The sequence below is a fragment of the Callithrix jacchus genome, chromosome 1, assembly GCF_049354715.1.
Source record: "Callithrix jacchus isolate 240 chromosome 1, calJac240_pri, whole genome shotgun sequence".
Taxonomy (NCBI): domain Eukaryota; kingdom Metazoa; phylum Chordata; class Mammalia; order Primates; family Cebidae; genus Callithrix; species Callithrix jacchus.
In genome coordinates, this window is record NC_133502.1 from 127,175,991 (window position 1) to 127,200,721 (window position 24,731).

A 24,731-nucleotide genomic window follows, 5' to 3' on the forward strand; every position below is an offset into this window, starting at 1 on the left:
GACAATTGTTTTATTTATGATCATTTCTTATCTTTAGGGAAACAACATCAGAATAAAAAAGTACAACACCTTGTCTTCCACAGGCTTATTGTAAACCAGTTTAACTGGATAGACTCTTTTTAATTTCATTCAACATGCCTTGCAGGCTGATAGGTGATTTATGATATTCTGAATATTGACTCCCGTCCAGTGGATCACTTCCTTCCTTCAAGGCCTTTCTCCCCTCCCTCCCCACCACACTTTTGGCTAAAAAAGATGTATTTTGTTTTTTTGTTTGAAATTCACATAAAGGAGGTTTGGAATGAAAAAACCATCTCTGGTTAAAATGATGCAACATTCTTTATTATTCCCTTTTAAACTGTACTGAGAAGCAAAGCCACCTAGACTGCCTAGCTACTCCATGTATAGATACAGTAGTATCTGAAAATAGAAGAATTGTGGTTTAATAGCACTTCTGTCTTTAATCTGAGGAAATGTCTTGACCAACTTTCAAGATGATATTTTTCTGTATCCCTTTATGAAGAATGACAACTCAGTTATTCACAGACAGGTGCTCTGTGGATAGATCTTTCACGCTAATGACTGACTCGCAACAGTACTCAGGTTAATTACTTGCTTGGTTGATGTGCGAGTCTATATTCACTTTTATTCAGTATGAAAATGTTTGACTCCATTAGTACTTCCCCTCTTCTCTAGTCCCTGGAAGATTTGAGAAAAGGTAGTGGACAATTCAGCTTTGCCTGGTACTTAACCAAACTCAGAGATCATTATCAATTCATAGAGAGAGAACAGGCAAGGAGTATGGAAGGAAGAAACTCAGAGTCTTCCCATTTTGGAGTTAGTCCTTCCAAGTATGTTCTCAATTCGTAAATGTGAAAATTCAGATTCATGCTCTCTCTCTAGGCCTGTCTCTCTCCCCCTGCTTTGCTCCCTCCCTCCTGCACATACACACACATTCAAATATGACTAAAAAGTCATTCCAGAGTAAAATTTAATTGATTTTTAGATTTTTAAGAAATTTTTACTCTCTTACACCATCAACATGGAGAATTAAGATATACTAATAATTTTTTTATGTCCCAGAAGCTTGATTTAAAGGGATAGTATCACACCTGACCCCAATGCAAGTGACTTGAGGGGGCTAAGAAATCAATACTAAACAAAGTTTTAAAAACCTTTTCTTGTCCTCTCAGCTCCAAGACATAGTACTAAGGAGGTAACCTCTCTTGTGGCACATGTATTTCCTAACCCAGACTACCTAAAAGTAGAAGCACATGGACTTTCTTATCATGCTTACAGGTCATGGAGAAAGTCACACATAATAGAGTATTACTGGCAGACTGATGATTCACATGTGTGAAGCGGCATTTGCCAAATAAATACACCAAAGAACCAGGGGTATGCTACTTAATCAGATAAGGTAACTTCTACCCTCTCCAGATAGATGCTATCTGCTTTGGTTTTATTTTGCTAGACAGGTGAAAAATAGTCTGACAAAGAGTCTAAACCTTTCCCTAAAGCCAAGGTCAGTTCAAGACTGCCTAGTCATGAAGGGCTTAAGGGCAGCCATACGGTTTGAAGGGCATAAAAGGAGCTTGCTGGAGCTGCCTTCCCTAGCAAGCCTACTCTTCACTGTGATGAGGAGAGATACTGAAGGAAATTAGTGAAAGGCACAAAAGCAGATCCTAATGTCCTTCCCTCCTGGCACTGCCACTGCTGTGCCCATGATGTATTGTAGCTCGGATACACCACCCACTAGATGCAGAAATCAAGCCGAAACAGGCTTAAGTTGGATATAAAAATATCATCAAGGTACAAATTCTGTCCTAATGCCAGTTCTCACTGAAGCACAGATTTATGAAAGGATCCCAAATTATCTACTTAACCAGTCCAGTGTTCTCAGATGACTGGCCATGATGCATATATCCTCTTTTTACTTTCCTCTGAAATGCCTGACTTGTGGAGGCAGGCATCCACACCAGAGGTAAAAGATGGCTGGCCCTGAAGATGGGGAAGAGCCAGGATGTGGAAAAAGAAGTAAATAAGTTGCTGAATACCCCAACTATAACAGATAATGAGGCTGGACTTCGATTTTTATGTAGGACACAAAGAAACTGCGGTTGAACTCTAACTGGTACAATAAAGAGCACTAGTATCAGTCCTGCTTAACAAGAACGGATTTGCATTATAGACAAAACTTACAAATGAAGAATTTTATACTATAAGAGATCTCTGTTAGTGCTTTAAATAAAATGCAAAAAGAAATGGTCTTCAGCTATAAACTAACATTTTCCAAGTAACATAAAGATTTAAGGGTAAGACCATTTAAAATTGAAGGACACCTGTGAAACATAATATTTTCAGAAAAACACAGTTTAGTTTTCAAGTTAATATTTGTATAATAACTTGAATGAAGCATTTTTGTAGAGGTCATAGGAAATATGTTGAAACAAAAAGATAAGAAAAACTATGGTAATAAGAGTATCAACTCAATGCTCAGTGAGGCTTTTACATTGTTAATGATACTGAAAATAGTTTATTTTAGTAGCAAAGAAAAGATCCCAATCTAATTTATTTAACAAATGCTCTTTATCATAGCCTTCAAAGTTCTGCCTAGGTCTTATCCAAATAATTATATTTTAGTTGACTATCAAATTAATACACTTTCCTTTAGCTCGAGTTGTAACAACAATGATAATGACTATTATGTTCTCACATTTTATTAACTATTCCTTAAAATCTCAAGTAATAATCCTTTTTTCTTGGATGAGAAATCTGAGGTCAACCACCTATAATAATGAATTATCATCAAGTGAGTACCAAGTCGGGGCTGTGTACTGCCTTTTTAGGTATATTATTTGTCATCTTCCCAATAACCTAAAAGGTAGTATTAATGTCATTTAACAGATAAGAAAACTGAGAATCAAAAGCTACAAGTTAATTTCCTACCAGTAAATTACCAGTAGGAAAAAACACTAGCCCCAAAGGTCATATTCTTCCTAATTAAGGCACCTACTTACTGCTGAGGTGTAAAGTATATTGAAATCAGGAGTAAATGGGAAATACATTTTGTCACGCTCTCTTATTGCACCTACTTAATTAACCCATCCAGTGGAACACACTCATCTTCTCATGACAACAGATGCTCTTTTACCCTAACTACGTGTTTATTCCAAAGGCTGTGGCTTCCCATCTATCTGGCATCAAGAGAAGTTTGTTTAAAATTCAGGGTGAAAAGTTTCACATGCTTTGTAAAAATGATTACACCTAGCTCTGCAGAGTCTTGGAAAGTGCAAACCCCACAATTTACCTGGTTGTTGTTGGTTTTTAATAAGGGCGGTGGAGGTTCGTGATGTAGGGGTGAAGAAGCAGAACTGCTTTCGCTATCACTGCCATCACTTAAGCTAACTCTGAAAGGAAACAGAGACAAGTTATCCACATCATTACAAACAGATGATTCTTGAAATACCCATAGAAACAGGTGCAGAAAGCACGGAATCCATACAATACCCTTGACAAGTTCATTTTAACTCACTACCGCTACCATGTATTGGTGCTTACTTTGTATCTGGAACTGTGTTAAGTGCTATACCTGCCATTTCTCTTTTTCAGTATCTCCTATTTCACAGATGAGTAAACTGGGACTTAGAAAGACTGGGTCACTCATCTAGGGTCACATAGGTAAAGGTGGCTCTGGAATTCAAATACAAGCAATGTGGCCCAAAGTTAGTGCTCAGCCACTATAAAGGACAGCAAATTAGACAGTTTGTAGGTTACTATCTTTATTTTCCTTTCCGTCTACCAATCTGCTACAGATGAAAAAGTCACAAACATGGCTAGAATGCAGGCTGCAGAGGAAGAAGCAACTGCATAAATGAAACTTCATGAAGAACGTGGAAAACAGCTCTGTACCACTGACAGCACAGAGTGACATTTAAGGAACGAACGTATGGAGCCTGGCATGCTGGGACCACTACCAGTCATTTCTACTGTGCCATTATTCAAGGCTGTCTCTAGCTCTGAACACTGATAAAACAATTCATTGGAAATACGCTACGGCAACACAAATAAACGGTATGTTTGGGATACATGCTTTAGAAAACTACAAGGTGATTATGGAGGGAGAGATTGGAGGGATACAGCCTTGAGTCAAGGAGTGTGGGGACTTCCAGAAGCTGAAATAAGCAAACAATGGAGTTCCCTGCCAAAGTTCTGCTGGTATCTTAATTCCAGCCCCATAAGACTTTGTTCAAACTTCTGGCCTCCAGAACTATACGAGAATAAATTTCTTTTTTTTTTTTTAACTACTAAATTTGTGATAATCTGTTACAGCCCCATTAGGAAATTAATACATCATCTAAAACCTTAAAGATAGAAAAGCAAAACTTTTCTTATTAAGCATTTTTCTAAATTAAGAAAAATCCATAACAAACTAGATATCTATCAAAAGAAAATAAATGAACAGAAAATCAGTGAAATCAAAGGCTGGCATCTTGAGATCAGTTGAAGTTCAGAAAACTCTACCCAGACTGATCAGCAAAAAAAAAAGTTATAAGATACAACTTACCAATATTAGAAGTGATAGAGATAACAGTACTACAGAATACACTGATATTAAGTGAATAAAAGGGAATATTAGGAACAAATTCATCACCATAAATTCAACCCAGATGAAATGAATCAATTCCCTAAAAAATGAAAATCATCAAATCTCTCTCCTGAAGAAATACACTCCCTGAGCAACACTGTATCTATTAAGGCAACTGAAATTATAATAAACAACAAAAACCTTTCCCTAAAAAAAATTCCTTGTACCAGTTGCAGATGGTTTCACTGATTAATTTTGTCACATACTTAAAGTCTAATACCAGCTCCACATAAACTCTCCCAGTAAACAAAATCTAAGTATTGTAACTGATGTCCCATGTATTAAGGTATCTTTTCTTCCTGGCTAATGAAGACATAGTCTCTCTAAGCCATGTGTAAGCTTTGGGAATTGAGTGGCCTGCTGGTGTTTGATTATTCTTTTCCTAGACCTGTGGAGGTTTCCACCATGGATATGCAGATGCATGCTTTGCCAGAAACATGAAGGATACCTCTACAGATCTCTAAAATTCCCCTTACTGCTTCCTCTTACTCAAACTAGACCTACAATCTCTGACTCTATAACCCAGCAGGATTTTCAGACTTCCCTTTAAGTTATTCCTCCCTGCACTATGTCTTGGAACCTACCTCCAACCAGAGCACTAGAGCCATTAGGGACTTACCCTTACTGATTTTCCTTTCCTCAGAGATCACAGCCCTTATAGAGCCTATTGTCCAATGTCTGAAAGAATGTTGTTTGCAATATTTTCTTTGCTTTTCTAGTTTACAGCAGGAGTTTGATTTTTTTATTATTATTATGCTTAAGTTCTGGGATACATGTGCAGAATGTGCAGGTTTGTTACATAGGTATACACTTGCAATGGTGGTTTGCTGCACCCATCAACCCATCATCTACATCAGGTATTTCTCTAATGCTATTCCCTCCCCTATCCTCCCACCCCCTGACAGGCCCTGGTGTATGATGTTTCCTCCTGTATCCATGTGTTCTAATTGTTCAACTCCCACTTAGGAGTGTTTGGTTTTCTATTCCTGTGTTAGTTTGCTGAGAATGATGGTTTTCAGCTTCATTCATGTCCCAGAAAATGACATCACTCATCCTTTCTTATGGTCGTATAGTATTCATGGTGTACATGTGCAACATTTTCTTTATCCAGTCTATCACTGACGGGCATTTGGGTTGTTCCAAGTCTTTGCTATGGTGAACAGTGCTGCAATAAACATACATGTACATGTGTCTTTATAGTAGAATGATTTATAATCCTTTGGGTATATACCCAGTATGGGATTGCTGGGTCAAATAGGATTTCTGGTTCTAGATCCTCAAGAATCGCCACACTGTCTTCCACAATGGTTGAACTAATTTACACTCCTACCAACAGTGTAAAAGCATTCCTATTTCTCCACATCCTCTCCAGCATCTGTTGTCTCCTGACTTTTTAATGATCACCATTATAACCGGTGTGAGATGGTACCTCATTGTAGTTTTGATTTGCATTTCTCTAATGACCAGTGATGATGAGCATTTTTTCGTGTTTATTGGCCACATAAATGTCTTCTTTTGAAAAATGTCTCTTCATATCCTTTACCCACTTTTTGATGGGGTTATTTTTTCTTGTAAATCTGTTTAAGTTCCTTGTAGATTCTGGATATTAACCCTTTGTCAGATGGATAGATTGCAAAAATTTTCTCCCATTCTGTTTGTTGCCCATTCACTCTGATGACAGTTTCTCTTACTGTGCAGAAGCTCTTTAGTTTAATTAGATCCCATTAGTCAATTTTGCCTTTTATTGCCATTGCTTTTGGTGTTTTAGTCATGAGGTCTTTGTCCATGGCTATGTCTTGAATGGTACTGCCTAGGTTTTCTTCTAGAATTTTTATGGTTTTAGGTCTTAGGTTTAAATCTTTATCCATCTTGAGTTAATTTTTGTATAAGGTGTAAGAAAGCGGTCCAGTTTCAGCTTTCTGCAAATGGCTAGCCAGTTTTCCCAACACCATTTATTAAATAGAGAATCCCTCCCCATTGCTTGTTTTTGTCAGGTTTGTCAAAGATCCGATGGTTGTAGCTGTGTGGCATTATTTCTGAGGCCTCTGTTCTGTTCCATTGGTCCATAGCTGTTTGGTACCAGTACCATGCTGTTTTGATTACTGTAGCCTTGTAGTATAGTTTGAAGTCAGGTAGCATGATGCCTCCAGCTTTGTTCTTTTTGCTTAGGATTGCCTTGCTATATGGGCTCTTTTTTGGTTCCTCAGGAAATTTAAATCATTTTTTCTAATTCTGTGAAGAAAGCCAATGGTAGCCTGAAGGGAACAGCATTGAATCTCTAAGTTACTTTGGGCAGTATGGCCATTTTCACTATACTGATTCTTTCTAACCATGAGCACGGAATGCTTTTTCATTTGTTTGTGTCCTCTTATTTCCTTAAGCAGTGGTTTGTAGTTCTCCTTGAAGAGGTCCTTCACATCTCTTCTGAGTTGTATTCCTAGGTATTTTGTTCTCTTTGTAGCAATTGTGAATGAGAGTTCACTCATGATTGGTCTCTCTGTTTGTCGGTTTTTGGTGTATAGGAATGCTTGTGATTTGTGCACACTGATTTTTGTATCCTGAGACTTTGCTGAAGTTGCTTATCAGCTGAGATTTTGGGCTGAGACAATGCAGTTTTCTAAATATACAATCATGTCATCTACAGACAATTTGACTTCCCCCTTTCCTAACTAAATACACTTATTTCTTTCTCTTGCCTGATTGCCCCAGTCAGAACTTCCAATACTATGTTGAACAGGAGTGGTGAGAGAGGGCATCCTTGTCTTGTGCCAGTTTTCAAAGGGAATGCTTCCAGCTTTTGCCCATTCAGTATGATACTGGCTGTGGGTTTGCCATAAATAGCTCTTATTATTTATTTTGAGATATGTTCCATCATTACCTAGTTTATTGAGTTTTTAGCATGAAGGGCTGTTGAATTTTACTGAAGACCTTTTCTGCATCTATTGAGATAATCATGTAGTTTTTGTCATTGGTTCTGTTTATGTGATGGATTACATTTATTGATTTGCATATGTTGAACCAGTCTTGCCTCCCAGGGATAAAGTCCAAATCTCCTTCTAACTACATGTTAAATTCTCATCAAATTTAGGACCCATCCAGATATTCCACAATAATCTCCCATCTCAAGATCCTTTAATGTAAATGTATTTGCAAAGTCCGTTTTACTAAATAAATTAATATTCATAGTTTCAGGAATTAGGCTGTGGGTATCTCAGGAGGACATTTTTCAGCATACCATTGGTGACCATAGCAGTAGTGTCAATTGCAAGCAGTGAAAATGCTAAGTCAAACACTGGGAAATTGTCCTCCAAAAAGTTGCCACCACTTATAATATCACAACAATATATAGGTTCCTGTTTCCCTGTACTCATAAATAGAATTTAATTTCTCATAAGTATAATTTAATTTCAAACATTTGAATCTTTGCTCACCAGAGATGTGAACAATTTCATTGTATTCTTTTTTTTTGCTGGGGGGGGGAAGGCAGGAAGGGAGGGAAGAAGGACGGTAGGGAGGAAGGAAAGGATGAAGGAAGGAAGGAAGGAAGGGAGGAAGCGGGGAGGGAGGGAAGGAGGATGGTAGGGAGGAAGGAAGGGATGAAGGAAGGAAGGAAAGAAGGGAGGAAGTGGGGGGGGGAGGGAGGGAGGGAGGGAAGGGAAGGAAGGAAATCAAGCAATGAGAGAGACATTGCCGACCTGGATCTAGAGGTTTACAAGTTGATTTCTTTTTTTTTTGAGAGAAGGAAAGAAAAAAAAAATAATAAGTAAAGGAGAGGAAGAAAGAGGAAGAGAAAGAGGGAGAGTAAATGGAAATATTGCTTTATTTTGAAAAAGACTGAGTATTAATAATGGCCAATCAATGTTTCATTTAAACTTATGGGTATGTGTGATGTGGTATTGACAAGAATGTATATTTTGTGTATTTGAAGTGGAGAGCTCTATGAATATTTATTAAGTTTACTTGTTCCGGATCTGAGTTCGAGTCCTTGATATCCTTATTAATTTTCTGTCTCATTGAATCTAAGTCTCGTATCTGGGTGTTAGGATCGTTAGCTCTTGTTGTTGCATTGATCCTTTTACCACTATATCTTTGTTGCTTTAAAATCTATTTTCTCCGATATGAGAATTGCAACTCCTGCTTTTTATTTATTTATTATTTATTTTTGCTCTCCATTTGGTTGGTAAATCTTTCTCCATCCCTTTGAGTCTTTGTGTATCCTTGCATGTGAAACAGGTCTGGATGTAACATGCCGTTGGGTTTTGGCTGTGTCTTTTGATTGGGGGATTTGGTCGATTTAAATTTAGGGTTACTGCCATTTGATGTTGACTGGCTGTTTTATCCATTCGTTGGTGTAAATTCTTCTTTATGTTGGTGCTCTTTACTTTTTGGTGTATTTTTAGAAAGGCTAATACTGGTTGTTTCTTTCTGTGTGTAATGCTTCTTTCAGAAGCTCTTGTAAAGCGGGCCTGGTGGTAATAAAATCTCTGAGTTCTTGCTTGTTCATAAAAGATTTTATTTTTCCTTCAGTTGTGAAGCTTAGTTTGGCTGGATATGAAATTCTGGGCTGAAGGTTCTGTTCTTTGAGAATGTTGAATATTGGCCCCCACTCTCTTCTGGATTGTAGAGTTTCTGCTGAGAGATCTGCTGTAAGTCTGATAAGCTTGCCTTTGTGGGTAACATGACCTTTCTCTCTGGCTGCCCTTAGTATTTTCTCCTTCGTTTCCACCCTGGTGAATCTAACGATTATGTGCCTTGGGGTTGCTCTTCTTGAGGAATATCTTTGTGGTGTTCTCTGTATTTCCTGGGGTTGAATTTTGACCTGCTTTGCTAGTTTAGGAAAATTTTCCTGAATAATATCCTGAAGGGTATTTTCCAGCTTGGATTCATTCTCTCCGTCGCATTCAGGTATACCTATCAAACGTAAATTTGGTCTTTTCACATAGTCCCACATTTCTTGGAGACTTTGCTCATTCCTTTTTATCCTTTTTTCTCTAATCTTTTCTTCACGTTTTATTTCATTAAGTTGGACTTTGACCTCTGATATCCCTTCTTCTGCTTGAACAATTCGAGTGTTTAAACCTGTGCATACTTCTCGGAGTTCCTGTATTGTATTCTTTAGTTCCATTAATTCACTCATACTCCGCTCTAAGTTGTCTATTCTCAATAGGATTTCATCAAACTTTTTTTCAAAGTTTCTAGTTTCTTTATGTTGGGCTACAACATGGTCTTTTAACTCACCGAAGTTTCTTATTATCCATTCCTTGAAGAGTGATTCTGTCACTGGGATGCGCTCGTTCTCCATCAAGCCTTGTTCCATTGTTGATGTGGAACTGTGATCATCTTTAGAGGGAGAGGCGTTCTGATTTTGAGTATTCTCAGCTTTTTTATGCTGGTTTCTTCCCGTCATTGTAAATTTATCCTCCTGTCTCTTTGAAATTACCAACTTTCAGGTTAGGTCTCTTGAGTGGGCGTCCAGGTTGTTGGTTCCCAGGGCCAGAGCAGCGGCGTTAAAACTGACGGTGCTTTTCTGCCCAGGATTCTCCTGTCGGGCTTCCTTCTTGTGTCCGTAGTAGGCGACTCTGCCTTCCCGGGGCTCCAAACCTCGGTCAGAAGGGAAACCGGTCCTATTTACTCTGCGCTGAGCGCTCTCAAGCCGAGGTGTTTCTCAGCGGCTGCGCCGGGCTCCGGTGTCCTGCTGGGGACCCATGCAAGTCCTCCGAACCTGTTTACTTTGCTCCGAGAGCTGCGCGCCGAGGTGCCAGCGGAACCGCTGCACCGGCCACGAGAGTCGCGCTGGCCACCCGTGTGTTTCCTCCACTGGGGGATCTCCTGCTCCGTGAGCGACCAGAATTTGTCTGAAAGTGTGGCATCCTCTAGTTCTCCGCGCCTTCCCTGAAAGCTGCAATCCCGGGATGTTAGCGATCGGCCATCTTGGATCCGTCCAGCCAATTTCATTGTATTCTTATAAAATGTAAACTTCTTTCATTGGTAGATTAAATATATACTTTGATCTTCTGGTTTTAGAGTCATGCTTAAAAAGTACAGTACTTTACATTTTAAGCAACAAAATATTCTGTACATTTTCCTCCATTATTTTTAGAAACTCAATCTCAAATCTATCTGCAGTTTATAAATATTAATGTAATTCTGTGGGTCTTAACTCTACCAAGAATTTTGAATTCATGACTTTAAAACATCTTTATCATTTTTAATTTTATTATTTATCTTGCTATTAGCCTTGCTTTCCTAGTACCTAATATTAATATCCGAATTTTGTTTTTATTTTGAATAAATTTATTTAAAGTGTTCTTAAAAAAAAAACTACAGTGATATCCTTCAAAAATTAAACAAGTAAAGGCAATAAACATCACCTCCTCCCCATTTTTTCTTTTCAGAAGAAAATGGAATTTTCTTTTATCCAGAATAGGAGAGATTTCTTTATTCTACTGTGCTGAATGTGGTCCTCCCTCAGAGATGTCCTTCTTCAGTTGTTTGCTCCTTCTCTCTGGTTATATAGCACCTAATACATGCTTCTCAGAAACAGAAACTGTTTTAGAAATCAGGATAGCTTTTCTTTCACTCTGAATAGGCAATCACATTCTAGTTCTATAACATTCACGGAGACAAGATACAAGATAGGAAATGAAAAGGATACCCTGGGACATCCTTTTAGTAAAAACTGATAGAACTTGTTTTTCTTAACTAAATTACATTAATGAAGTGTTCAGTTGAAGCGCTGTTTTGAAACACTTCTTGAGTGAAGTGGAAGGCTGAGTATTTAAACTGATTAAACAGTTGAGACTTCACAAGCGCAGTGAAGATCAAATGTTACACTGGCGCTGCTGCCATGCTAACACAGTGCATGTCAGGCAGGGAACAAGAAAAGCAGCCCCGACAATGTATATCTGCATCACATGACTCATAAACCTGTATAATGACCACATCAACTTAGGGGTTGGAGTAGTAAGTAGGTGGGCAACAGCTAATCAGAGAATATCCAGGTCTTCTAAATAACAACTTGGAAAATCATCTAAATAGGTCACACATTTTCATCAACCAAATTCGAGAGCAGCCAGTGGTCAGAATTTTGGTTGATTTAAGTAAGCTACTTGAAGTTTCAGTTCATTTTCAGGTCTTTTTTCCCTGCCAGTTTCCTTTTTATCAGACAAAAGACTTCTAAAGGGGAATGTTATAAGCCAATGTCATAATAAAGAGGTTATTTTCTCCGATTTAAAAGGAATGCTGACAGGTAAGTTTGAGAGACAAGGAGAGAAAGAGGTGTTGAATACAACCGTAAGAAACTGTCTTGAATAGACAGAGACCTTAAGAAATCGTCATTGAGATATCTGATAGGGCACACACCCTAAGGAGGCTCTTTTCATAGAACACCAAAGCATAGGCAATTAGGAAACATATGTTCTCTCTAGTTTGGGTTAAGATTGCACTTTTTTTTAATCTTAGGGTCTTCTACATAGTAATGGATAACAGGAAAAGATTTAATGCAATACATTATAAATGTAATTGGATTTTAAGTTCAAGTAGATTTGTATTTTTTCCATCCAAGACAAATTAAAGTGAGCATGCCTATTTGTTTTCCTCAAGAAATAAAATCCTCAGGGCAATTTCATTTTGACTATTAATTATAAGTGACATGAATTACCATCTTATAACGTGGAATTATGCCTCACAGCATTAAAGCTACTTAAGGTACCTAATTGTCAGCACACTTAAAAGGAATTTATTTTCTGGAAAACACACAGGTGATCCTAGTTTTAATTAGGTCACACACATAATTTACTAGAGCCAATTATCTATTTCTAACTACAAACAGCAAACACAGTTCTTCCAATTCTGAGACCATCTCCAGCAGTAGATCTATACAAACTCTTCAAATGAAAACAGACGTTAGTTCAATGGTCAGTCCCACCACCTGGCATCCAAGGACTTCAAATATGGCTTTTTCCTATAAAATTTTTAGAGGAAAAGCCTCTTTCTGAGAAAAAGGGGAAATAGTTCCCTGTAAACTGAGTGTAGGCATGCCAAGGTGCCCCAGGATCAAACTAATGTGACCATCTACTGCCGTGTTTGGTGTTTCACACCTTCACTGTGATTATACCAGTAGGGCTAGTGAGAATCTGACTTCATCACAGGCAACCTCTTTCCTTCCAAGACACTCACCTGCGACTTCGGCTGCCTCCTCTATTTATAGGTCTCTCCATTTCAGAGTCATTGTCATTATCCTCCACTTCATCTGATTCCTCCTCATTGTCATCGGAATGCAGATCTTTCATTATAGACCTTAAAGGACCTGAGTAATGACAATGAACCACAGGTAATCAAACACATACTCAAACACACTTAGCCATTTTAGAAACAGGGCAATGCTTACTAGCCTGAACATTGGTTAAAAATAATCATCATATTTATGCAATTTACAAGGCAAATTTGATATAGTTTCTAAAACTCAAATCTCTCCCAAAACACTATTGTTTTCATAATAGATTCCCAAACTGTTCATTAAAGAATCTCTATTTTCTAGGAAATTTTTTCTGTGTACTTTTCTTCCCTAAGAAAAATTATATCTAAAAAGAAAAAGAAAGATCTATTAGTATGTTTTGTTAGGTTAATCCATGTATTGAAAAGTTGAGATTAATAAATCACTGTGGCTGTAACTTGTTCTTGGCAATGCAGCCTTTGTGTGGTAGTTTTTGATCTATTAAGGTTTAGCTGTTCCTTTTATTTCAAGGTCAATTTCAGGTCAAGCAAGCATTTCAGTCAAGTTCAGATTATAAAGTATTTCAATTCCATGGTGTAATATCCTTCCTCTGATCTTCATATTGATCTTGGACACAAGGTCTTATTGCAGCAATGTTAAGCAGCCAATTTTCATTTTACTTTTTAAGAAATTGCTGGCAAAATACCAGCATGTATAAACATAAATAAGACCACGTACTAAATCAGTACCCAGAAAAATCAAGACAGTATCCAGTATCAGACAGGAAAAAGAAAAAAAATCAAACTCTAATTTTATTCTAGGGCAGGACAGAAAGGAAAACACATACAAACACAAACTCATTAGTGTGGCTTATTTCCACTTTACTAGTCTAAACGTGAAGAAAAATATATAGTTTTAATCTTAACAAAAGAGGTTATAAAGACAATGAAGAAAGAGAGGCACTTTCATTCTGGATTAGACCATTCTTAAAGTCTAATCTATGACAGGGATATATGAGATATTACTATCTTGACTACCTACAATCTCTCATTCCGCAAAACCCAAATTTTTCTGCTTTTGTAGTGGGCTTATTTCTTTGGAAGCAAGTAAAACAAGACCTCTGAATAGCCAAAATGATCACTGTCTTTTATTTGATTTTTTTTCCTGGAGCTTAGCCTTAGTCCAAACACACAAAACAATTTAATCCTTTTCAAAACATTCAAGGCCATCAGGAATTCAGTGCGGTCAATGAAAAAGGCAATGTTCAATACTATGTGAAAACACAAATTCTACTTTGATATCTACGCATTTTTCATGTAAAAACTACACATTTGAAGATTTTCCACATACACAAAAATGGAAAATATGATTAAAGATTCTAGTTTAAATGTCTTTATTCTGAGTTTATGTTAACACTTGGCCATGAGAAAAACAAAAGATAGTCAATTAGCATTTCCTTAAGAAAGACTATTAATATGTAGAAAAAAATGAAGGAGGAAAATTCAAAACCTATTCCCCTATGTCGAAGCCTTTTAAATACAGCTTTTACTATTGCATTTCCTTTGGGAACTCCCTGGAATGGGTTGTGTCTATAACCCTTTGGTAGCAATGAGAATCTGATGGCAGGGACAGGAAAAGGGGGAATTTCTAGAGCCTTGCTTCATACATCAGAACAATACTCAATTGTATTCCTAAGGGAAATAAATACAACTGCATAAAAGCCAACTTATGATTCAAATAATAAAATAGTAGAAGATAGGTGATATATCAACCCATTAAGATGTTTTATGAGAAAAGCATCTCCTAGTTTGCGGGAGATGTTGATACCTTGTTGCCTGGTCTGGGATGGTGTGAAGCTGGAGCTGGAGCTGGAGCTGGAGCTGGCAGGACTGGGTTGTTCAGACTTTAAAGAAGAAAAAGGCACCATCAATAAATTTACAGGACACCACGCATCTAAAGTTGAAAACAGTATTGTTGCTCAAAGCAGCCTCTTCAAAAACTATGATGAATTTCATTATGTCAAAGTACTAACACAGGAGAGTCATGTTATCTTTTGTTGTCCCTACCTTATTTTTATTACATGCAGAAACAAGTATAAAAACTCAGGAATGAAGAGATAAACACCTGGGTGTTACATGAGAAAAGGGCCTGGCTTTGATTTCACTCCACGTTTACTGCTATACAGGTTTCTCTTTTTTTTTAATCATACTCTAAGTTTTGGGATACATGTGCAGAAAGTGCAGGTTTGTTACATAGATGTATACACGTGTCATGGTGGTTTGCAGCATCCATGAACCTGTCATCTACATTAGATATTTTTCCTAATGCTATCTCTCCCCAACCCCTATCCCTCAACAGGCCCCAGTGTATAATGTTCCCCTCCTGCGTCTATGTGTTCTCATTGTTCAACTCCCTCTTATGAGTGAGAACATGTGGTGTTCGGCTTGGTGTTAGTTTGCTGAGAATGATGGTTTTCAGCTTCATCCATGTCCCTGAAAAGGACATGAATTCATCCTTTTTTATATTTGCACAGTATTCCATGGTGTATATGTGCCACATTTTCTTTATCTGGTCTATCATTGATGGGCATTTGGGTTAGTTCCAAGTCTTTGCTATTGTGAACAGTGCTGCAATAAACATGTGTGCATGTGTCTTTATAATAGAATGATTTATAATCCTTTGGATATTTATCCAGTAATGGGATTGCTGGGTCAAATGGTGTTTCTGGTTCTAGATCCTTGAGGAATCACCACACTGTCTTCCACATGGTTGAACTAATTTACACTTCCACCAACAGTGTAAAGTCTTCCTGTTTCTCCACATCCTTTTCAGCATCTGTTGTTTCCTGACTTATGATCACCATTCTAACTGGTGTGTGATGTTATCTCATTGTGGTTTTGATTTGCATTTCAAAAGAAAAAAATTCTACGCTCAACAAACATATGAAAAAAAAGCTCATCATCATGGTCATTAGAGAAATACAAGTCTCTTTCTAAGAGATACCTTGATTACCCTTTCTATAATGTTTGATTGACTCAACTGGTTAAAGCATAGTAGTAATGTGGCTAAGGTTATTCGTTCAATCACATTATGAGCCAGTTAATTTCACTGTGGTCCAAGGCCATGACCCAACCCTAACCCTTTTCATCCACAGTTCACAAATGGAAGCCAATATTCACAACAATACCCAGACAGGCCCAAATGAGTCAAGGGAAAATGCTGCCATTCTTTTTTTTTTTGTAAATTTTCTTTAATTCTACAGCCTATTAGAGGCAGGGAAAGAGTGTCACACACATACCCTAACCTCTTACTTTCTCTGAATTCTCCTTACCCTTTAATACCTAGAAAGTTCCACATTCTCTTTGACCCACCCAACTCAGTTCTCTACCTTCTCCAAAACCACTGAAATATAGCAGAAGTATCACGTTTTCTTGCTAGAGGTACGACAGTATTGCACTGCCTCTAATGTGTCTTTTCTCCCCATATACTCTGTAGACTGCCAGCACTTGAAAAATTAGGGGTCTGTCTTGTGCTTCTTGTAATCCTCGTACTCAGCATAATGCATTGCATACAAGAGGCACTTTTTATTTGTGACTAAAGACAGCACATTAGCCCCTGTATGCCACCTTCTGCCACAGTTTTTATGAAAGATCCTATGGCAGGTAAAGACAGGCAAAGCAGACACATGGGCATAAGTAAGCAAAGATACCAATCATACCAACACACTTGAAAATTACATATTTAAGGCAAATTTATTTCAAGATAACTTGATAATGCTCTTATAACCAAATTTATATCCATCCTATTTTTAATATGCTCATAGTCTTGATTTGAGAAATATTTGGGGTTTCCTATGTATAGGACAAATCTTTTTACTTCAAAGTGATCAAATCAAAGGACAACTAAGAATGCAACCAGAAATCACTAAATGAGGATGAAAATCTCAGTTTATATTTGTTTCTCACCATTAATTTTTTTCATCTCCCCTTCCAGCACTGAATTTTCACCCCCTCCTCCCAAGGTAGCACCAAGCTCTACCAACTTGAACACAAGGAAACACTTTCAGACATTCCTAATGCACAATTCACATCCTCAGTCTGAATGTGAAAGCAGGTGTCAGCAATCTACCACTCATTCTGCAGGAAAAGAGCCAGGCAGGATCTCTAATGAGCAGCAGGTGGCCTACCAACCCTTCAGCACTGCAAGATTTACTTGAGTATTGTAGCACAATGTCTTACAAATTGCTGTTTGTGGGCCAAAAAGAAAAGTTGGTTTACAAGTACAAATGTTCTGTGAGGTACTCTTCATTTCTGTTGAGTGGCTCTTCTACTGCTGAGCCCCAATGGTGAGTTACACAACTGAAAGGGCATTCAGTTGGCATTTATGTGCACTGCCCAGCTGTAAAACATTTCTCCCAGGGTTTGCAGAGTATTCCTCTTCCTCTCCAAGTTGCTCCTTTCAGCCATGAAAAGTGCCTGCAAATGATATTATTTTGATAGCTTTGGAAACCATCTGAGAGCCAAAAAGGAGGTTTCCTTACAGTGAGCCGAGAGAGCGCTAATTCCTCATCTTGCCTGGCTAGTTCATACTGCATTGGACTTAAAGGAGCCACTCTGCCAGAGCTATTCACTGAGAGTGACATTAGTTAGGATGACAAGAGAAAATGGTGGCCATCTCTCCAACTATCCCACGTGAAACATGACTCATCTGTCTCAAGCATCATGTCAATTCCAGAACCAAACCAGGAGACAGCCTTCTTTTAGCTTCTTACCCATAAACAAGGTTAAAAATTCCACAGTTACTGATCATCAAAAAACTGACCAATAGTAAAAAACATAACACAACAGGAAAAAGGGCTTTTTATTCATCATTTATGATTAACACATTGCTTCTGCCACAAAGTATTTGAGAAGGTTTATAACGAAAGACATTAATTCTATAAGGACATTGAAGTAGAAAGTTTAAAGTAAAAGAGCTGGATAAAGAAGGATAAAATGCTGAAAAGTGGGCAAGCAATGTCCTGAAAGCTTTTAGTAGTCAGGACAGAACAAGCGTTTGCAGGAGATGGGACTTTTAAAATGATCTAAGGCAGTGCATCTCACACTTTCATGGACAGTAGAACCACAGTGGGCCGGGCTTGGTGTCTCAGGCCTAATCCCGAGGTGGGTGGATCACAAACAAGGTCAGGTGTTTGAGACCAGCCAATATAGTGAAACCCCACCTCGACTAAAAATACAAAAAATAGCCAGGTGTGGTAGTGGGCACTTGTATCCCAGCTACTTGGGAAGCTGAGGCAGAAGAATCGCTTGAACCTGGGAGGTGGAGGTTGCAGTGAGCTGAGATCACGCCATTGTACTCCGGCTGGGCAAAAGTGCAAGACTCCGTCTCAAAAACAAACAAAATCCATGGGAGGACTTGTTAAACACAGCCTGATGCTCCACCCAGGAGTTCTGGATTCAGTAGGTCGAGGGACACAGGTGAGTGGAACAGGAACCTGAAGTTTATACAAGATCACAGGTAATGATGACACTGCAGGTCCAGGGACCAACCACACTGCTGAGAACCACTGATCGAGGACCCAGAGACTGATAACCACAGATATTCAGAAGAATTAGCTGGGAGAAGCCTATATACGAGGAGATTCTGATTTAATAGGTTGATAGTGGAGATCCAGGCATATTTATTAAAAAGCTTACACAAGAGATACTGATAAAAACTATAGGATGAGGCCACTGATTCTTTGTCTGCCTTTCTTCCCTAAACACACACAAAAAACACAATTTTCAAAGAATTTTAAATTTAAGAAAGGATGAATAAACACAACGTGAAAAAAATTAGAAAAAAAATGGACTTATCCAGAGGCAGCCTGAAAAAACACAACTGCCACTCAATGAAAACATTTATGAAGCATGTACAACCATGGTGTGGTGAAGACACCTTAAACAAACTTAACCCGTCTAGTACAAAATTCACCTGTGTGTTAACTGCCCAAAAAGCCACTATGCCGCTAGAGGAAGCTGCCACTGTCTTACATTTCATCAAGTCCAACCAACAGACTTATAGTTCACTGTGAGTTATGTAATTTATTTTTTAAACATCTTATTTATCCTCCAAAAACAAACCAAGGATGGTTACAAAACTAAAGAAGGTTACTTGCTTTACACACGAAAAAAATTAATCATCAACAGGACTGGATGAAGATCTTCACAGGCCTTAAGGATTGCCACGATGTAATACTCTCCTTTCCCCACCTAATTCCCTAGGAAACATTTTAACTATGTGTTTGTGTCTGTGTGCATGTGAGGGCATGCACATTTGTAAATGCTAAACCAAAAATGAAGAAAAGTCCAATGAAGTTCTGATTTTCTTCCCCTTGCTAATATAACACTTGCTTTTCAAATATCAACATGCTCCTCACTAAAAAATGTTTTACTTCTTGCTGATCCTCTAACCACACACTTACCTGACCTACTGGGAAACGAAACACTATGCATGAAGTTTCTTTAAATGATATGTATGCTCTGCAGTGATAAAAGTACAGGCATCCTTTGTTTCCTCATACCTTTTTCCAACAACATGTGCTCACTTCATGTCTCTCCATCACATACTGGAAATTCTTGCAACACTGCAAATTTTTTTATTATTATTCTATTTGTTATGGCGATCTCAGATCAGTGATCTTTGATGCTACTATTGTAATTGCTTTGGGGGACCACAAACCACACCCATATGAGACAGCAAAATAAATGTTGTGCGTGTCTGTTCCACAAACCTGTCAATCCCCATCTTGCTCCTTCTTCTTGGGCCTCCTTATTCCCTGAGATACAATATTGAAATTAGGCCAATAAATAATCCTACAACAGCCTCTAAATGTTCAAATGAAAGGAAGAGTCACACATTTCTCACTTTTTTTTCTGAGAAGGAGTTTTGCTCTTGTCATCCAGGCTGGAATGCAATGACACAATCTCAGCTCACTGCAACCTCTGCCTTCCAGGTTCAAGTGATTCTTCTGCCTCAGCCTCCTGAGGCACTGGGATCATAGGTGTGTGCCACCATGCCAAGCTAATTTTTGTATTTTTGGTAGAGATGGCATTTTGCCATGTTAGCCAGGCTGGTTTCAAACTCCTGACTTCGGGTGAGCTACCCACCTCGGCCTCCCAAACTGCTCGGATGACAGGCATAAGCCACCACACCCAGACACACCTCTTACTTTAAATCAAAACTACAAATGATTAGGCTTAGTGAAAAAGGCATATCAAGAGGTGACAGGCCAAAAGCTAGGCCTCTGGCACCAAATATTTAGCCAAGTTGTGAATGCAAAGGAAAAGTTCTTGAATTAAAAATGCTACATCAGTGAACTCATGAATGATAAGAAAGCAAAACAGCCTTACTGCTGATACGGAGAAAGTTGTAGTGGTCTGGATATAAGAGCATACTAGCCATAACAGTCCCTTAAACCAAAGCCTAATCCAGCGCAAGTCCCTAATTCTCTTTAATTTTATAAATTCTGAGAGGTGAGGAAGCTTCAGACGGAAAGTTTGATGATACTAGAGGGTGGTTCGTGAAATAAGCCATCTCTGTAACATAAAAATAAGCCATTAAGAAAATAAGCCAACTCTGTAACATAAAAGTGCAAGTTGAAGCAGCAAGAGCTGATACAGAAGCTGAAGCTCCAGAAGATCTAGCTAACAACATTGATGAAGGTGGCTACCATAAACAGATTTTCTATGCAGATGAAACAGCTTTCTACCGGAAGAAGATGCCATCTAGGGCTTTCATAGCTAGAGGAAAGTAAAGGCCTGCCTTTAAAGCTTCAAAGAACAAGCTGACACTCTTTTTAGGGGCTAATGCAACTGGTAAATATTGAAGTTAATGCTCATTTACCATTCTGAAAATCCCAAGGCCCTTAAGAATTATGCTAAATCTACTCTGCCTTTGCTATAGAAATGGAACAACAAAGCCTGTATGACAGCACATCTGTTTACAGCATGGTTTACTGAATAGTTTGAGCCCACTGTTGAGACCTACTATCCAGAATAAAAGATACCTGTCAAAATATTATTGCTCATTGACAATGTACCTCATCACTCAAAAGCTCGGATGGAGATGTACAAGAAAATTTCATGCCTGCTAACACATTATTCCATAGCTCATGAATCAAGAAGTAATTTCAGCTTTCCAATTTTATTATTTAAGAAATACATCTTGTAAGGCTATAGCTGACATAGACAGTGATTCCTCGGAAGGATCTGAGCAAAGTAAATAAAAAACCTTCTGGAAAAAGGATTCACCATTCTAGATGCCATTATGAACATTCATGATTCGCAAGAGGAGATCAAAATATGAACATTACAAGGAGTTTGGAAAACGCTGAATTCAACCTTCATGGATAACTTTGAGGGGTTTGAGACTTTAGTGGAGGAAGTCACTGCAGATGCGGTGGAAACAGAAAGAGAATTAGAAGTGCAATCTAAAGTTGTGACTGCAGTTCTGCAATCTCATAATATTTGAACGGATGAGGAGTTGCTTCTTACGGATGAGCAAAGAAAGTTGTTTCTTGAGAGGGAATCTACTCCTGGTGAAAATGCTAGGAATGCTGTTGAAATGACAATAAAGAATTTTGAATATTATGTAAACTGAGTTGATAAAGTAGTGGCAGGGTTTGAAAGAATTGAGTCCAATGCTACTGCACTATCAAACAACCTCATCTGCTACAGATAAATCTTTTGTGAAAGGAAGAGTCAACCCATGCAGCAAACTTCATTGTCTTATTTTCAAAAAATTGACACAGCCACTCATACCTTCAGCACCTCAATCGATCAGTAGTCATCAACATCTAGTCAAGACCTACCAGCAAAAAGACTATGATTAGCTGAAGGCTCAGATAATTGTAAGCATTTTTGGCAACAAGGTACATTTTAATAAGGTAATGGACATTGCCACATTTAATAGACTACAATATAGTATAAATATAACTTTTATATGCACTGGGAAACCAAAAACTTCACATGACTCATTCTATTGTGCTATTTGCTTTACTGCAATTGTCTGGAACCTAACCTGTAGTGTCTCAAAAGTATGCCTACATATGCTTAAGTATCTTGATTCTACTGCGTGCTAGTGTATTTTTGGGAAGATTGCTTAGACATTAGTTTGCTCATAGAGTAAGGGCACTGAACTTCATATAGAAGTGATTATGTTAAATTGATATAATAAAGTAAAAACACTTAGCACACTGCTGTTCTAATGGTAGCTAATCAACATTTGGTTGCTACTATTATTTACAATAGGTCACCTCCTCTAGTGCCTAAAACAAGATATATCTTTACTACTAAAACAATGGGCCTACCAGAATTTGCAATGCAATCTTCAACATTAAATGACTGTGGAAAATCATTTTGCAATGGATTTTCTACAGAGTATTACTTTGTCTGAGACAAGTAAGAAAACCACATATTTACAACTACAAGTGTTTCAAAAGAGAGCACGTGACAAGGTAGATCACAGGAGAAGGCCTGCATAAACTGGCACTGCTCCTATACTATGGAGGGCATACCTTCTCCTTAGGTAACAAATGTCAGAAGTAGTTCTGTCTTTTCTAATGCGCAACTATATTTATGAACAGAATTTTGGTGACTTGATCTTTAAAGTAATCAAAATAAAGAAAAAGGAGGAGAATGTTATATACCTTTCTTTAGTGAAAAGGGAAAGAGTAAAGTATAACTAGATAAACAGAAATCATTTCAGACACATCGCTACACTTTTCACAAATGTATACCTCACCTGGAAACCGAACACCTATAGCCTGCTATAAAGATGATCTTTTCTTTGCACAAATATCCAGAAAGACTGTGGATGAATACTAACAAAAGAAGAAAACACAAATATAAGACACATTATTTACTTTCTGTTCAATTTTCATCATGGCCAACCGAAGTAGTAGGTTCTTCCCATAGTTCTAGGCCTTCTTTCATTAAAAAAAAAAAACTTACACATTATGTAGCTTTTTGTTTAACATAAAAAAACACTTAAAAGTTTACCTAATTTAGTTTCTCCTCTATAAGAAACTAAAAATAATCCACTCAGTTTTTAAATATATATTTAAAAAAATAACATAACAGGCCAGGTGCAGTGGCTAATGCCTGTAATCCCAGCACTTTGGGAGGCCAAGGCAGGAAGATTGCCTGAAGCCAGGAGTTCAAGACCAGTCTAGGCAACATAGTGAGACCCCCATCTCTACACAAAATAAAAATATTAGCCAGACATGGTGGAACATGCCTGTAGTCCCAGATACTTGGGAGGCTGAGGCAGTAGGATCCCCTGAGCCCAGGAGTTTGAGGCTGCAGTGAGCTATGATTGTACCACTGCACTCCATTTGGGCAACAAGACAAGACTCTATCTCAAAATAAAAGATATAACATCCATGCCAAACGATTGTGGAAAAATGTTCTCCATCAGATGAGTGAAATCTATCTTACAAAATTCCCATTAATAGGTAAAATATTGAGGCCTACCCCCCAATGCCCCAATATGTTAGTATTTGGAGATGTGACTTTTGGAAGGTAATTAAGTTTAAAATGAGATCATGAATGTAGGGCTCCCTTGATGGAACTGGTGTCCTTGTTAGAACAGACACCAGAAAGCTTGCTTCTTTTCTTTTTTACTATGTGAGGTCACAGCAAGAAGGCAGCCATCTGCAAGCCAGGAAGAGAGACCTTACCAGGTTCCTTGTTGGACTACCAGCCTCTAAAACTGTGAGAAATAAATTCCTCTTGCTTAAGACAACCAGTCTATGGTATTTTGTTATGGCAGCCCAAGCTGACTAAGACAGCACGGCACATTTTTTTTATCATAATTTTCCAGATGATAAAACTGAAACACAGAGTAAGATTAAGTGACCAGGGATAGTAATATTTAGGTGAATTAGAACTGGATTTTCTGACTTGTAATCCAATGCTCTTTGTACTGTAACCATTAACTTTGGAAAAGTGCAATTAATTTAAAGCAGTGTTCTGAACATACTAACACCCTTTTATAACATTAGTGTCAGGGAACAAAGTTTTGTCACTGCAGAAGATGTAAGGAGCATCCTCTGTCCCCAAGGGCCATCTTGTGATCCACACCCAGAAGCAAATCAGTGATAAAACAAAACACTTCATCCCAGGGGGGTTAATGTGTCTGATCAATTGCTTCTAACATCTATACAATCAATATTACAATGAATCCTGACTAGAAACCTCACTAGTTCAATCAGTTTCATAAAGGAAAACAGGGAAGTTTCTTCTCTGAACTGCCCTAATCCTCTTGGGACTGGCACTGATTAACAGGGCCAATGAGCACATCAGGCAACACAGTACAATCATTTGCCTTCAAAAGTGATCTATCCTCTTTTCCTAACTCTTCAATATAAAATCATATAATCTCCAAGAAAATTACACATTTAATGCTTTAAATAACCTGTTAACAGCTCTTTCTTTCAAAACATAGTGGAACTGGGGAAAGGACACTAGAGAGCAACCTTTATTTCTAGACACCCACTCAAGGCTATAACCACAGAAAAGACTACATCTCTTTTTAGTAGATACTCTCCATTTGTATAATGGCAACTTGAATGAATTTGATGTTAGATTAGAATCACATTTAGCCTCTTGGGTTCTTATGTTATCTGAAGCTATTGTTACATCCGTCATTTTCTGATAATAGAGCAAGATACTAAGAATTATCCTCTAAACTGTTAGCAAAACAAGAAACGTCCTTATTTCTGTTACATTTTCAACTTACCGATATAAAATCATCATGGATGCCAAGATAACTGGCTTGTATTGAGGTGCCTGTTTTTACTATTGCATTTACTTTCTTCATTATTAT

At 38.0% G+C, this 24,731-nt stretch overlaps 1 protein-coding gene across 1 annotated transcript in view; it reads right to left on the reverse strand.

The window, feature by feature from the left end:
- Positions 1-24,731, reverse strand: part of MLLT3 (MLLT3 super elongation complex subunit) — a 268,431-nt gene that overhangs the window by 11,391 nt on the left and 232,309 nt on the right. The window contains 3 exon segments of the mRNA XM_003731988.6: positions 3,311-3,410; positions 12,827-12,956; positions 14,691-14,766. Of these exon segments, the coding sequence (XP_003732036.4) occupies positions 3,311-3,410; positions 12,827-12,956; positions 14,691-14,766 (306 nt within the window).